This window comes from Trachymyrmex cornetzi, unplaced genomic scaffold, assembly GCF_001594075.2.
Source record: "Trachymyrmex cornetzi isolate Tcor2-1 unplaced genomic scaffold, Tcor1.1 scaffold40, whole genome shotgun sequence".
NCBI classification, from domain to species: Eukaryota; Metazoa; Arthropoda; class Insecta; order Hymenoptera; family Formicidae; genus Trachymyrmex; species Trachymyrmex cornetzi.
Genome location: NW_017298744.1, coordinates 97,678 through 114,812, shown reverse-complemented (window position 1 = coordinate 114,812; position 17,135 = coordinate 97,678). Strand labels below are relative to the sequence as shown.

Below are 17,135 nucleotides of genomic sequence, written 5' to 3'. Positions count from 1 at the left end.
TTATCGATAAAATGTAACTAAATAAAGTTAAAAAGTTAAGAGTCTAAAATGTAACTAAGTTAAGTTAAAATTATTTAACTTTTCAACTTTTTAACTTAGCTTTTAGCTTTTTAACTTGGCACTATCCAACCCTGCTTATTAATAATTAATGAAAGATAATAGATGTTTTAAACATTTTGTACGTTTATTTTTCAAAAACTTTTTGTATATATTTAAAATAATGTTTAGATAACAAAAATTAAAAATTTCCTGGATATTTTTGGAATTAACATAATTTCTGTACATGTAGTTTTTAATAATAAATTAGCAGTTATTTCATTCTACTCCAATTTCTGTTTTGTTCATATTTTAATATATGCTTAAAATGTATACTAATTGCTAAGGTAAACTTACATGTATTTCTATTTCTTTTCAATATGATGATTTAAAGCAAAAGCGGAACAGTGCTTTTTCTATTTACAATGTTTGATTTATAAAAGAAAAATGTACAAAGATATTAATAGTATATCAGTGAAATGTAATCAATTCAGCGAATCCAGCGCTTATCAACAGTATATAAACATTTGTATATTGAATAACATGAAGAATTATCTCTGATTACAGGCGTGCTGGTCTGCAGACGGACTGGCCACATACTGAAACCGGCAACTAAAATAATCCTTGGGGAAAGAGAAATTGCATTCTACGAGAGCTTGAAGAATTCTCATGATCCCGTCGCATTGGAATTAAAAAAATTCGTTCCACGTTATTATGGCACAACAGAACTGCGTGTTTTTAATAACCGTAAGAATTTTCTTGACAGTCCGCAAATGTGATACGATGACTTTTGTGAATAAACTGTGAAATAAGACCTAACTCTTTTAAAACTTTCACGTGTGCGCATATATGTATATACATATATATATTTGTATATTTATATAATTTATATACATATTGTCTGTAATTATGTAATATAAGAATTAATTTATCAGGCGTGAGATGTAAATATAATATTATTTGGATGGCTAGTGTTTCATCTAGATATCTTTTTTTCATTAAACCGTTTTGTCCGATAACAGGTACGAAATTCCTCATACTTAGGAATATCACAAAGGGCATGGCCGAGCCATGTGTGATAGATATCAAGATCGGTTTTCGCACGTGGGATCCTTTGGCCACGCCAGAGAAGAGGAGAACGGAAGAACTCAAGTATGCCGAATCGAAGCGTACTTACGGTTTTTGTATAACAGGTTATCAAGTATATTCTGTCTTATCTGGACGATTAAGGAAATATGACAGAGATCATGGCAAGCAACTCGGTGTCGAGGGCGTCGTGGAAGGTATCTGCTTTAGAGTTTTAGAAGACATATGAAATCGATAAGAAAAAAAAAACCGAATAATTACTCCATCTAAATGAATCAAATTTCATGAGTATTAAAAGTCTATTTCAGAATGGGGTAGTGAATTTTCTTAAATAATGGAATAGCCTGCTTTCGATTCGAGCATGGTTAAGGCTAAGTCTTTTAATTCATTGATGATTAATTAGAAATCGAAATTAGTATACCTTCCAATTTTGATATTAACGCACGAAGTTTTAATTCTAGAACGTTGACGGACGTTCCGTTATGTCTTTACAAAAATTATAGCTTCTTAGGAATTAGAAGTATAATCGATATCGCGTTCTATTCTTTTTTTAAATATATCATTTAATTCAGATTAAATCATATTACTGCCAAGCAATAATAATTTCACATTGACGTTCTAGGATCATTAAGAATAATCATTAGGTCAGACCCATAAATAAAGGAAAGAGGACCTTTACGACGTGTTTTACAATCTAGCGATAAAATGTTTCTCATTTCTCATTTTCGAAACCGCGTTAATATTCTTCTTATCTTCACGCAGCACTAGAAGATTTCTTGAACATAATACCTGGAAAGCCAGTCTGCCGGCAGTTGGTCTCCGAAATTTTGACATACCTCTACAAGATCGAACGGCTCTTCAACATGCAGCGGAAATATTGCTTCTATTCCAGCTCACTTCTGGTCGCCTACGATGCCCAACACTTACGGCAGCATTGTTCATTGAAAGATGATAGTTCTATCTCTCATTCAGCGCCGAAATTCGACAAAGAAATGATATGTGAGTCAGTTCCCCCATTAACAGTACCTGGAATGCATCGGAATTCATCTGAAACGGACGATTTAACGTTTCGACCAAAAATGAAAAAGAGCGTAAGTCAGCCTATGTCGATGCCAAGCGAAAACATACCTAATCAAAGCGAAACTTGCAATTTAAATGTAGACCGGTTATGTCGGTCCAGCCCGAGCCAATTTTCACTTTCCTGCACAAACGATATTACGCAGAATGATGATGAAAGCACGGAGGACAAATGGGTCAGAGTGAAAATGATCGACTTTACGCACGTCTTCCCGGGGGAGAATAACGATTTGGATCGAAACTACCGGGATGGCATCCAGATGCTAATCCAGCTTTTAAGTCTGATTAAGAAGAGCGATTGCATGCATTAAAGTTGTTCTACTTATCGAAAAATATATTATTTGTGACGATGTTCCTGGAAATGAACAGAAAAAATTAAGGGAAAATAATTCAGACAAAAATATGTTGACATAATGATGTGTCATTCATGTTATCGGAATGAGAGTCTCGGGAGAACATGATAAATCGATAAGACTAGATTTCTGATCTATCATCTGATTTATCAACAATCGTCAGAGAAGGCACTGTTCATCGTAGAAAGCTATTGCGATAACTATTTGGAGAAGAAGCGATATTAAAATCTCTAAATAAATGCTAAAGTATTTCGTATCGGTCGGAAAATCGTGATTTAATAAAAACTTTAGGCAACGTATTTCTCTCGAAGGTCTGATTTCAATAATAATTACTAATATAGAATCAAGTACCGTAAACCAGGATCATTCCGCGAGATTTAAAACTAAGATACAATCAGAGAGAAACAGCCTAATCGAATACGCAATCAATTCTAAAAAGAATTCCAAAAAATGTCTTCTCTAGGATAAAATAATTAAGACTTTTATACTTTGCCAAAAGAATTGTAATGCGAATGTATAGATTATCTAAGAATTTCGTATATTTGACCCTTCGCAGTGTGAAGGTTTTACAAATTTAGAACTGGACATAACGAGAAAACAAAGAAGATTGAAAACGCAGCATTCTAAATATTCAATTACCATTCGAGTGACTTTCACATTATGACGACAATAAGTCGCATTTTGTAAACATACATATGCCATACTGCAATGGCGAGAAGTTCTTTAACGGTACCATTATTAATTCTGCCATGTTACATATATTTATGTTACACGTATTACGTGATAAAAAAAAAGTGCAGATTATTGTAATTGTAACAGCAGCAATAAAACATTACGATGTAAAAAGTGGGGCGCGAGTATTTATTGAATGAAAAATTCTGTTGATGTTCACAGTAATAAAGAATCTGTGGCGCAAAACTCTTAAATATTTCACAATTAAAAAATCAATAATATAATTTTTCAACGCCAATAAGTGCAAATCTATAATTAAAATTATGTGATTAGTTTCCAAGGATCTTTAGTAATTATACTTTTATGATTTTATTATAAATACGAAATAAATACTCACCGTCTCTCATAACGGCTTAAAACAACAATTACCTTTCGATGATAAATTTTATAGTTATTTATTTCTACAACTACTGTTTTCGATTTTTCAATGCAATAACAAGTAGACTCGTTGTCGTATAATATTTTATTTGCCATTCATTCGTAAACAGTTTTTACAGATCGTCAACGATCGGCGAGCGTGCCGTTGCGACGTGATCAACCGCGATAATAATTGATTACGTTCAGCAGAAAAAGCAGCTTTGCAACTGTTGTAAAATCCTTTAATGTAATTGGTTCTTGTCCTTAATTCCTTTTACTGACTCTAAATATATAAACCAATAATATTAACAAAAACTTTGTAACAGTTGCAAAAGAAGCTGTTTTTTCTACTGAACGCAATCATTAATAATAATAATAATAATTTGCTTAATCTCTCGTATAACACTTATAGTAATACGCGCGCGCGTGTCTCTGTCGCACGCTAGCGTGTGTGTGTGTGTGTGTGTGTGTGTGTGTGTGATGTATGTATTTAGGATGCACGTACATAAAATATGTGCGCACATAAACACACCCACACACGTATATACATATACAGAATTGCTCATCTCGATCGCATTTGTCTTCTCCACTACATCGTCCTTTAATTACGCTCGCTTCGATAACGCTTTCTCGTTCAATTTCGATAAGTGCTTTAATCGAAAGCTGATCGGAACTATTTGGGGTACACACTGCATCTTCGCTCGTCTATAACGGGAGTCGGGACTGGCTTCTTCGGAATTAAGTTATTCAACTTGAATTCCATCTGGTTTCGTCAGTTTTTTCCCATAGTTAGGCGATAAAGAGGCGATTAAAAGTGCTGAATTTACAAACGGAATAGTACACTGAAAAAATTATGTTTTATATATATTAACAGTATTATTTTTTAATTAAAAATACTTTTAATTATAATTTAATAACACTATTAATGGAACAAATGTCATATGCTCTTGTTTTAATAAAATTTTATTTGTTTTATTAATATTGTTAAATTAACAACATTTATTTAATGCTGTTATTAATTAAAATAATGCTGTTTTAATACATCTTTTTTCCGTGTAGGAATTTACAGAATCCAGAGAGATATAATTACATCTCGGATACAAATTGACGGAGTCGCCGTTGAAAAATCAATTAATTGCAATCACGACAGGATTATATGCACAATTAGCATTATCAATGCAATTTATAGTTGAACGGCGAACCGGTCGTAATCAATTAAACAAATTATAACGTTCGATCGCACTGGCAACGCGAATGGTGACCGTATTTTCGCAATTTTCGGCTTCCTCCTCGCTTCCCGCTCTATCGGGAGACTCCCGTTGATTAGTCGCGCTTAATTAAACGGGACCGCGAACAACGAGATAATAATATAAGTAGCCCTATATCACATAGTAAACGCAGGCGCAACAATAAATATTGCGATAAAAACGCATTAAATAGCTAAACGTGTAACGCAATAGTTCCGTAGGAAACCGCGGGTCCTGTTAGTATTTATCATAAAATACGCATCATGCTAGGCTAATAATTGTTATACAGCGTAGTCGAAACGTCTCTCTTTCTCATTCTCTCTCCCATACACACATTCTTTCGATCTCTATAGATATAATTACAAAGCGATTCGATCGAACGATGAAATCGTTCGTACATTTTCGTCCGTTGTTATACGTATCCCGCATTCGGGATAAACGAAGGAAACCGTGTAATCAAAGAAAAACAGTGCTAGCAACTATAAAAGTGACAACTACACAAATTTTATATATAGAATTAATGTACACACTTAAAATCAAAAGAGCAAATGGTAACCCAATTCCCTTGAGTTAAATAATATTTTATTTTTAACTTTAAAATGCACGTCAAAAATTTAAATCAATTTATTTCTGTGGTTAATCTCAACGTAAACAACGTTTATAGTCAGTAAAGAATAAACTAAATTTGAGTCAAATTTAATATATTTTCTTGAGTTACGTTGTTTAATTTCACTGTTTTAATTAAAGTAACGACATATTAAGTGGAAGCAGTAGTGACCTTTAGAAATGATAAAACTCAAATTGGGTATACAAATTGACATTATACGAATTCAACAGTGTAGAGTTAATTGAACTAATGTACATAGTCGTGGGCGTATCCAAGATTTCAGGCAGAGGGGACAAACATTTATCCTCACGAAAATCAAAATGTATTAAAGCCAGTCTTCAAGAATCTCCAACGAACTTTCGAATAATACATAATAATTATCGTTTAATTTTATAAAAATGAGTTTCATAATTTAATTGTTTCTCCTCACCAAAACTTAAAGGGGTAATTGCCTCCCTATTCTGCTTTGTATACGTTGATATACATAGTTAAATAAATTATTTCACAGTTACGATAACTGTAAAATAGTTTATTCAACACCGTGTGTGTGTGTGTGTGTACATTGAATCTACACATATAAAATTGATATAGTTGTCACCTTTATGGCTGCCACTACTATGTCTTTCTCTGAGTGTGATAAGACAGATCGCTTCGCTACGAGGCAAATGGCAATAACAAACGAGGGATGCGACACGCGTTCGACGAAAAATTCCCTCGGCGTGAGTATTCGCATCCTCGCCCGACGCGCTTCCCTTATTATAATAATTAGTCTCGCTGTAACATTACGACTAACGGTTAATTCGTCCAAGATTACTTCAGTTGCTTTTATTAGCTGCTACTTTCATTTAGGTCGATATATTTAACGTATATAACTATATAAATACAGCAGGCATTCGTTATATATTTACAAGTCGATCAACGCACCCTTCTTCCCTTTTACTCTGTCTCTCATTTTCCATTACGTTTTCTTAGCACATTCGCTTATTTTTCGCCCCTTGATTTTCAACCTGTTTCCTTCCCGCGACAGTTTTGCGAATTTCTGCGGCGAAGGAGTGGGTCGCGTCCGCGTTATTAAATTAGACATTAAATTAAAGTCGTTCCCCACCAACATTGCCTTCAGTCTTATAAATTCCAATTATCTGCGCTAATAACTCTAACCATTTTTCTAGATGTCGGCCTTAATTAACTTTGCAACTCTTCATAAATAGTAAACAATTATATGTCGCTCCTTTACTGAAGTGTTAAAAGTGGCACTATTCAGAAAAATATGATTCTTGAGTTAAAACCATCACGTGAAAGAGTTAAATAAACATTATCCTATTAATTATCACAGGTGAATTAACTTAACTTCATACAAAATCGCAACTTAAAAAGGATAGTGTAAAAAAATGGTCACATGTATATATGAATGATCTTCAATTGTTTGTTATTTCAGTGTGGGCTTACATTTAATTTTCGCTCCACGAACGCCCCAAACTTCAACCACATAAGCAGAAGAGTTGTGAAACAAAAACGAGAAAATTGGTATTTGATAAGAATATGTTCTTTTTGTCGATTTTTCTTGATTGTCAATAATTTGCTGTCAAGTTGACTTCCCTTTTCAAAAATCTAAAGTTCAAGTTGTATCTTAAAACTTGACTTTTTTTAGTTGTGTCATGAAAAATTAATTTTTTAATTGTATCACTTTTAAAGTGAAGGAGCAATATAATTGTTATCGAGATAATCAGTAATAATACTAACAAATACATAAAAATAATTAACGCACTGTCGTTGTTCGACAACGCCCGTATGACAGAGGTCGACGTCACGCGAAATGGATATCAGGGACGATCGGCGAGGTCGAAGACACTCGGCATTGACGACGACGTACAAGGACGAAGGAGTTGCGCCCGTTGAAGGCGCGTATACGATCTCAGTTCACCGTCTAAATTCGCCCGACAAAGGCCGCTAACGAAATTGAAGAATTACGACGGTAAGCTCGAACAATTGCGCGCCTGGCCCACGCTGAATTAGGCCCGGCCTCGCCCGCGCGCCACACGCCGGATTTCAATCTTATTAGCACTCTGAAAGGAAGGACCTCGGTGGACAATGGCACGTCCGATTGCAAGAGTGAATCGGACCTGTCGCATGGACCCGTTCGATTCAATGGATCCTAAGTGACCTAATTGGAGTTTAAACGGATTCGAATTTTTGATAATTATGAACAACTTAACCATCTAGAGGCGGCATTATCTTGTTAAAAACGAAAGAATCGTGGGAGTCCTTTTCATTTTTTCACTGATTTCACTAAAAAATATCTTGCAAGTTAAGAATCTATTGACATATATTTTTTTCGATATATGTTGATACATGTATATTAACATACTGCCTTTTTGGCAAAAGATTTATTCTTTTTAGCTAAACTTTGTTATAGATATATAGTTCATCTTTCTTCCTTTTTCTTTTTATATTGGAGAGAAAAAGAGAAAAGATAATCTGTGCACACAAAGAAATTCTGTTGAAAAGAACAGAGCTAAAGATGCTATATTTTAGTGATTTCATCTTCAGTTCTTAAGTGTAAATTAAGTATCTATTAATATATTATACTTTGTCGATATATATTGATATATATCAACAAATTACCTTTTTGATAATTATCATATGAAGGTTTACTATTTTTAGCTGAGAAAAAATGAACTGTGCAAGAAGTTCAGCTAAAAGGAACAGAACTAAGAACAAAACCAATTTGTATAAATCCGGAATTTACTCCGAATTTATCCCTTCGGAAAATCCAATCTGGATCCCTTTCAAATTACGCTGCGCACTTTCTGTTCTTTTAAGCTGAGAAAAAATGAACCGTGCAAGAAGTTGAGCTAAAAAGAACAGAACTAATCTGAACAAATCCCGAATTAAATTTTAAAATGAATGTCGCAAATATGCAATACTCGCCCCTGCAGGGTTAATTCGATTGTCGCGCGTATCTTCCTTCGGAAGACCCAATCTAGATCCCTTTTAAATTATGCTACGCGATTTCCGCCTTATTTTTAGTATCCGAAGAAAACAATAATCAATCGAGTTCGCCGGAAGGATAATACAGATGGCGAAACCTTGTCGCTGCTGCGTAATACTTCGCAGAGCCCCGGAAAACGATGGATTAATAACTTACAAAAGATCGAAATAGAAAATGGTGATTATCTCATTATCTTTCAACCGCGTCGATCGTCGTTTTAAAATTACATGAGCGCATTTTACTTCTTAATTTCAAACATCCCCGCCCGCTCCTTCGCCCGCTGCTTCGCACTCAGCGTGTTATCCTAACAGCATGAAGTAAATGTTTACAAAACTGCTAGATATCTTCGGCGAGCTCGCGTTAAAACGTTAGAGGCGAGTTACGGCGGATTAAAATTACAAAAGGAGAAGAAGAAGGCCATGTCTCTCATTTCTGTTTTACTCTCTCTCTCTCTCTCACCACACATACACACACATACGCACCGTGTGCTAGAAATATACGTATAGCGAAAAAGCGCCCGGTTACGCCCTTATTCGGGGGTGGCCGTCTTGACAGCTCCTCCTCTCATTGACGAGAAGCGGACGACGCGACGCTACGGCCAGGGATATTCAGAAAGGCACTCGGCACCCCTCCACAAAGATCCGGAAATCAAATGTACAAAACGAATACGGCGTCGCCGAAGCGTCGCGAATTGTGCGGCCACCGTCCGAAGAAAACAACAGTTCTCTCTCTCTCTCTCTCGTTGTTGCTTAGCTATATTTACTTTCCTACAGTAATATGAGGTCGCAATCGGGACGATAGCGAGACGCGAGGAAAGTACGCGACATCGTGAGACTTTTCATTCGGGAAAATATCGAGGGAATTTATTTCTAACTCTCTGTATCTCTGTATTAAGAATAAATTCCTCCATTTTTTTCAAAACATAATATTATCGTGATATTTTTTGAAACAATTGAGCTTCAATTAAAATTGTTGAATATAATATTCACCACGTAATATTATGAGGGTCTTACAAGAATAATTATCGTGACGTTATTTGACACAATTGAATTCCGATCGTTTTAAAATTGTCGATAATATAAGATCACTGTTCACCACGTAATATACATATAAATGTCATCTAAAAATAACCGTCACTTTTAGGTAATATTACAGATAACGCCTGCACTGGCTGGAAAATGTCACGATGTCGCAATTATCTCGAAGTCCAAATCGTCCCGATTGACCTGAAAAGTAAATCGCCAGATTCGAGTGTAACATGTACGCTTCTCATCATGAGAACGTTTTTCGGAAATTTTCAGCACGATGGAAACGGTCCGCTATCGTTTCCCTTTAATAAGTTAATGTGCGGATTCTTGCGCGAAATCGACAGGATAATATCTTTAATCTTAATCAGATACAGCTCGTGTAATATTATCAAATCGTTTCAAATCCCGAAGTAGGATATCAAAAAAGATCTCCCGTCAGTCATGGAACGCTTTGGATGCTTAAAGCATCAGCGAAGATTCAACATCGGTGGTACTCTTGCGTCACCGAATCGCGACCGTGGATCACAGGTGACAATCTCAACTTGGAACTATCGTCAAATTAATCTCGCGGAAGATATATAATAAAAATATATATAAATCCGCGAAGGGAAGAGCGACGAAGGGGGAGAGAGATAATATAACTTTTAAATTAAAAATTTATACAAACGTTATAGTATATACAGATAAATTTAATACCTCGCGCTGTTGTGATTGCGCGATGCAATATCGTTCGTGATTGAAAGTCGCGATAACCGGCTCTTGTTAATTACAATTAATTCGTGCGTCAAAATTGTTCGTCAACGGGGGCAGAGGCGGATAAATCGATTTGGCACATTATTTACTTTTACAATTAACCAACACATTGACGAGATCGCGAAAAATACGCGTGACTCATTTCAACGACGAAAAAAATTGTCGCGTTTAAGTATTGATCGAACTCTATTATATCAGCACTGAATATTAATAGACTTCTTTTGAAACATCTCACATGCAGAACAAATGCTTTCGATGAATTAATATTCTCGCTATTGTTACGACATGCGACAATCAATTTACAGTCAATATTTTTCTATTGAATCCTATTCTGCTCTCTAAAAAACTTTCAGAGTTAATCTCACTCTTAAAGATTAAAAACTGAACCTTTTTCAAGACTGGCTTGATTTTCGCTTTTTAGAATAAGATTCTAAAAAATTTAGAGAGTAAGTTATCGTTGTCAAGAAGCAAGAGCTACAAAGATCTATACTTGACTAAGTTTTCATTACGAGCTAGAAATATTGATTTATAATTGAAAAATTTCTTTCCAGCTCGCGAGATCGCATTCAATAAAATAAAAAAAAAGTACTATTAATAAAAAATGGATAAACATATAATAATCTGACGAATATGATCCACGATCGACGATCCAATCTAGACCGGATGCAAAATGGCATGCTTATGTATTTTAGAATTCACGGCAATCGCGATCCAATCCACTCGAGGACGCTTCGGTGAGAGCGAATTTCGAGAGTGTTTCCTCTCTCTTTCTTCAATTTGGCAAATTTGTCTGATGCGTTAAGAAGGCCCCTTTTTCTATGAAGGTAAATGTGAAAGATTGATCACAGAAGTATACGCACAGGCGCGAAGAGAAAACGTGTCGCACGCTGAGTACACCCGGTACTCAAGGATTGCGTTCACACCGAATAGTAAACTGCGTCGTCCCGAGTAAATCAGCTCTCGATCACGTACAACGTTGGCAGTTAACTTTCATGTGTATGTATATAATATATATATCATATGCGACGATCGTGTATATCACATACGATGTATATGTCATATCACATGTATATACGTCATATAAATACATATATCTATATGATATATACAAAGTGGCGCACGAAATGTCATGCTATATAATTATATCCAATATTTTCCAGACTTCGGTAATTAAATCCGTACCAGTTCTGTACCAATTTTGATAGAAGTAAATCTGTCATACTTTAGGTGACTCAATAAGTATCTTAATTTACCTCTCAAAAATCAAGATAGTATTTATATTAAGATTATTGACTCATCCATATATAAAACAAATGGTATGACATTTCGTGCGTCACCTTGTATACATACATACATATATGTTACATGTATATGTAGATCTAGACATATATATGGCATGTACGTCATCAACGACGGGCGATTATGGGCTCCCCTCGTAGTTTTCAATAATAATCTGTAACATATCGACGTCTGCTGTAGACGAGGCGACGTCACCGGGCGAGAAAGACACTTTGTCCTGCTTTGTGTAAAAAAAAAAGGAAAAAAAACGGCACGCGAGACATACGAGGCACACTAATGCGGTTGTTGTTTGGTTGGCGTGTGCTTTCGCGGCCGATTGACTCGAGAATAACGATATCCTTATGATTTCTGCGAGTCGTAGGAAGTGAAGGTAAAATACTTTCGTTTCAATGTACATACTCTCATCTGGCATTCGGCACCGGCAACATAACCGCGCGAGATCGAATCCGGTTCATAATTCAGCAGAGCGACCAGACTTTGCAAAAGGCAAGTTTCTAAAAAAAAAATAAATAAATAAAAAATATCTCTTATCTTATATAAATAGCCGAATAACCGTAAAATTGAACAAAAAAGAAACAAAATAAATTAAAGATTTTGGACGTATTGCAGACTTTGTGGCACTTCGAACGCGTGATCTTTCCTACACGCATTCTATCCTTGTAATTAACAAAAGAAATTTACTTCAAATACAAAGTAGACGATATCTTTCTGCATTAAACTAATACGATTGGTCATTCTGTATCTGATAGATCGAGCAACGTTTGGTGTTCGATGCTGTCTTATATAAAGGCGAAAATGCGGGGTTTTTCACCGCATGGAAGGAACAGTTTTGCGGAAAGATCTCAAATTTTGCCGGATACAGATCTTAAAATAATTCTGTTGGAGCATCCAAATAATTTTGTTAGAAACTCAAACTGGTTGCTAGAATATTAAAACTTTTTGCATTGCTTATCATTGTTTAGTTTCCAGCAATTATTTTGATGGTCCAATAAAATTACCCTCACATCTGTATATCCAGCAAAATTTCCAATTTTTCAGCAAAATCGTTCTTTCCGTGCGAAGTTTATCTATCAGAATTATCAGCGCACTAACAGCTCTCTCTTTCTTTCCCTCTACAAATCCCCTCTGCAATCACAGTCTTTTTCTAAGCGCTTCCCCAGCGAATCGTGCGTTTTATAATTCGAGACTAACAAAACATACACCCGATATAACAAAGAGGAGATGACGCTTCTCGAAGCCATTTCTCAGAGTCGCGCGCGACACACTTTTCCCCTCTCGCGAAAGACAAACGGAGTCGGACAGCGGACTCGTCGACCTTCGGATCGGAAGTTTTGTCCTCCCTGGAGCCGGCGATCGATGTTGGCTGCTGCGACACCATCCTGCATTCTTATGTAATACTAACACTCGGCGCGAGTACGCTCAGTTTGACGGAAACTTTTCTCTCTTAGGCCTTATACATTTCGACTCGAGTCCCACGTGAGTAGCCAGGTCGGGTGAGATAACGGGTGTACTTGGCATTTCTAAACAGATATGTCTCTATACCCTTTTGGCTAACGACTTACTTATATCGCGCGCGATTCGCAGTTTCAATAAATTACCTCGTCGCTCGCGGCATTTTTGAGCAAAGTTAATCCAATACGTCTCACTAATAATTTCATTTTTTTCGCGATAAATAAAATCGTGAATTTTGAAAATTTACTAAAAAAATATATATAACATGCACACACAGAATACCGATCTGTGTTCCTTTAAACCTCGATTCTGGTGGCGATAACATAAGTAATTTCATTGCTGTATTCGTAGCGAGATTCATAATATTCTGCTCGATGAAAACAGTCAATAATCGTCCCTTTAAACAAAAAGCATAAATGCGCGCTGCGCATCTCGTAAAAATTACAAAACTTAATAGAACCTTTTCTCTCCTGAACGTAACCCTTGGCAAGAGTCACATTTGCATTTTAAAAGCGTTAATTTCGCGTTTTACCGAGGCAAGCATCACGCGCTCCAGTTTCGCGAACTATCGATGTCTGCGTACGCGAAAAATAAGAAAAAGAAACCAACATTCCTGTCGAAAAACTGCACCTGGAAAACATCGCGAAATTTATCATCTCGTTTTACAAGCGCGACGTCTCAGACTCGGCTCGCCCATCACTTCTTTCCACTTTGCCGTACGCTCTTTTCTCTCTTTCCCTTTCTCCCCATCGTATACTTTTACAAACCGCCCCCCTCTCTCTCTCTCTCTCTCACACACACACACACATGCACACATACGCGCTTCTCGCATACCGATATATATCACTGAGAACCGCGGCGTCCTTCCAGCGGGATCGCGGCAGGAACAGTTCGCTTCGCTGCCCAACACGCCACCGATAAATTATCAACGGCATCGCTTGTACGCGATTCCGGCAGGCGGAAGCTCACCCGTGAATCTCCTTACGGGGGCTGCTCATCGGCATTCACGCGCGCCGGAAGAATCCCGTGTGAAAAGTGGATAGGATCCAACCTGCTAACAATCCTCCGATCGCGAACAGAAACTAGTTTAACTCTCCTTATCTACGCCTTGTCTACGTTGGCCGTGAATCGCTATCGAAATCATACCCTCGTATATCTCGGCGATGTAACCGATTAAGCGATAAGCGATGCACAGACGATAGCGAGGGCCGCGAATGATAACAAGATCGTTGACGACCCACCGTGGAGCGGACCGTTCGGATGAGTCTTCATCGACGGGTCTGAAACGAAAAATGCAAATTCATTTCTTTGGTACATCAAGTTTCCTTTCTCGTTTTAAATGAAACGAACATTCCCCGTAATTGCAATCGGAATAAGAAAAGCGGTTTCATCTACATGGACGGAAAAGTGTTTGGTATTTGTGACTATATAATTGTACGGTAATATATTATAATTATAATTAAAAACTCTATTTTGACAGTTATTACACTGCTATAACGTTAATAATTATTATATTTATAGTTTTGTATACAAAAAACATATATAACTGGCCTCGATCATTTATAATCGTCTTCGGGGGTCGCCTATACACATAAAATTACATTTTTAAGTAATGATTATTTTTAACAAAGGATATTTTCTGAATAATAATATTAAAATATACTTATTACAAATTTTAGAGAAAAACTTATTATGTACTCAAAACAAGAATTTATTTTCTTTTGAAGAATATTATAAAATTTTATCCAAAAAGCGACTTTATATAACAAGCAAATTGAAATAACTATAAAATGGAGCTCCTAACCATAATTATTTTATCATGCAATTAGTCACAAATACCAAACATTTTTCTCTCTCAGTATGTTATTTTAAAATCGCTGCTGCCTATCCATTCCTCGCACCGCTAATTTTTATCTCCTGTGCTTCTCGTTGTTAATCCGAATTCTCCTTTATTATTGGAATCCCTCTTGTTAAAATGTGCTTTCACATAATATTTAACGTGCATGGAATTACGCATTACCAGAATACTTCGTGCATTATTTTGCAGTTGCAACTGCCTTTGCGTTCAGTAATTAAATCATACTAATTCCCATTATGCTCTTTCGTCGGAAAAAAACTTTTCTCTCTCTTTTCTCGGGGGCACATCGACAGATAATGCGCCATTTGATACGTTCTATAGAACCCTGGTCAAGAACGAGGTTCTATTGCTAATAACGACACTCGATACGCGCCGTACACAGGATTCATCTGACAATGAAGTTTCCACCGGGAACGCACCGGCTGGTATTATCAAAATGCAAATCAATGCAGACGTAAATGGCCCGTGGGATACGATACCTATCGTGGTGGGACCCATTCCAGAGCCGGAGGCCTCGTCGTCATCGTCACGATCGTGGCCGTCCTCGTCGTCATCGATCTCGCCGTTTCCGTGTTGCCTCCAAACCGGGCTGTCCCCGCTTCCGGAGCCGTCCAGGGCCTCGTCGGCCAGAAAGGCATCTGGTCCAATGTCGGACGACAATTGGGACTGCACCAACTGTTACGAAAACACGCAAAATATGGACATGCTCTCGTTATCATCGCATTAGATGTAATTCAAAAGTACTGGTATTGTAGCAGTATTGTTTAAATATATTTCAGATTAATTATTTCTATAAAGTTGTGTCGGCATCCTATTGTTATAATTACTTCCTATTGTCATAAATCGTTGCATTGATAAAAAAGATATAACTGAAAATTAACAACTTTTCTTTGGCGCATTTTTAACCCCATAACTGAAACATATGAATCCTGATAATCCTGTGGGAGATTTTTCTCATTTTTTAAATATAATAATGTAGAGATTAATTCCATGTTTCACAGTTCTTATTTTTCATAGTTTTATTTTATTCGTGTAGGATATTATTTTCGTTCTATACGCTGAGAGAAAAATTTTTGGTATTTCTGACTCTAATTATAATTATACATTTTTTATAATAATTCTAATTAGAGTAACGTAATACAACATAGTCAAATATCAAAAAATTGTTCTATCATATGTTGAGTTCAAGTATTGCAATTTTATGGTTAAAAATTTTAAAACTTCTAAAATTATAATTAATAAAAAAGACTTCTTTAGTAAGGATTCATATGTACTTTTCTTAGCGTCACAAAAAAATATGTGTACTTATTTATGTACGATTAAAATTCTTTCTGAATTAGAATAAAATTTTAAATAGATAGTGAACATGCATAACTTCATTTTCTGTTAATTTTATATTTTAAATGATAATGTATTCTTTAAAACTATGTGATGAGATTTTCAAAATTCGAACATTGCATTCTTAGTATTGACGAATATTTCGTTTTTATGTTATTTTTTCATAACAATATATTAATCCTTAGAATCGATGATTTCTATTCATTATCTCGAAAAATGCTAATTTTTTACTTTTGTCATTTTTCTATCAACGCAACGAAATAGTGTCATATTGTTAGAAATAAGACATGTGACGAGATTAATTGTCATCAATCGTCGCTCGGTGAAATACCGCTCGTTATGCGTGAGCAAGGTGGCTACAAATTACAACTTGACTACGAGCATAATTGAAATTGCCGACTAAGTGTGGGGATAAACGCATAATTTTCCGAAATTAATGGCTATTATATGCCAGAGTCTCGTTGGAAAAGTCGCGAGCGCACGCTCGGCAATCGCCGCGTGATCGCGAAGAGATGATAGGGATTAGCTTTGTCATTGGTAACTCATTAAGTTGTCCCATTTACCCAAAGATCTCAATTAACCCACTTGACCCATCGCAGATATAAGCAGTGTCCAATTAATCGCCAACACTCTTCATTCAAACCTAGTCACTTCACGAATATAACGAAGACATAGATTTATATTCTGCTAAAATCAGACACCGACAGGCAGCCTCTAATCTCGCTCTCTTTCTCTCTCCCTCGAACCTCGTCACCATTACTTAATGCTCGCACCTGCCAATAATACCTCGAGTCCTATTATTCACTGGTTTCGCGACCCGATATATCACGCCGCTCGATTGTGCGATCGTATCATACGCACACGGAGAAAAAATGATTTTGCTAAAGTATCTAAAACAAATTTACTCTCTAAAACTTTTAGAA

The 17,135-nt window shown here is 36.2% G+C and overlaps 2 protein-coding genes across 3 annotated transcripts in view; one reads left to right on the top strand and one right to left on the bottom strand.

The window, feature by feature from the left end:
- Ipk2 (Inositol phosphate kinase 2) overlaps positions 1–3,404 on the top strand; it is a 7,080-nt gene extending 3,676 nt beyond the window's left edge. For both annotated transcript variants that reach the window (XM_018512357.1, XM_018512356.1), the window contains exons 3-5: positions 604–783; positions 1,059–1,319; positions 1,885–3,404. In XM_018512357.1, the coding sequence (XP_018367859.1) occupies positions 604–783; positions 1,059–1,319; positions 1,885–2,510 (1,067 nt within the window). In that variant the 3' untranslated portion in view covers positions 2,511–3,404. The remainder of the gene's footprint in view (positions 1–603; positions 784–1,058; positions 1,320–1,884) is intronic.
- A 9,852-nt stretch (positions 3,405–13,256) lies between these two features.
- dally (division abnormally delayed protein) overlaps positions 13,257–17,135 on the bottom strand; it is a 54,898-nt gene continuing 51,019 nt past the window's right edge. The window contains exons 7-8 of the mRNA XM_018512375.1: positions 15,354–15,549; positions 13,257–14,296 (exon numbers count right to left, since the gene is read on the bottom strand). Of these exons, the coding sequence (XP_018367877.1) occupies positions 14,190–14,296; positions 15,354–15,549 (303 nt within the window). The 3' untranslated portion in view covers positions 13,257–14,189. The remainder of the gene's footprint in view (positions 14,297–15,353; positions 15,550–17,135) is intronic.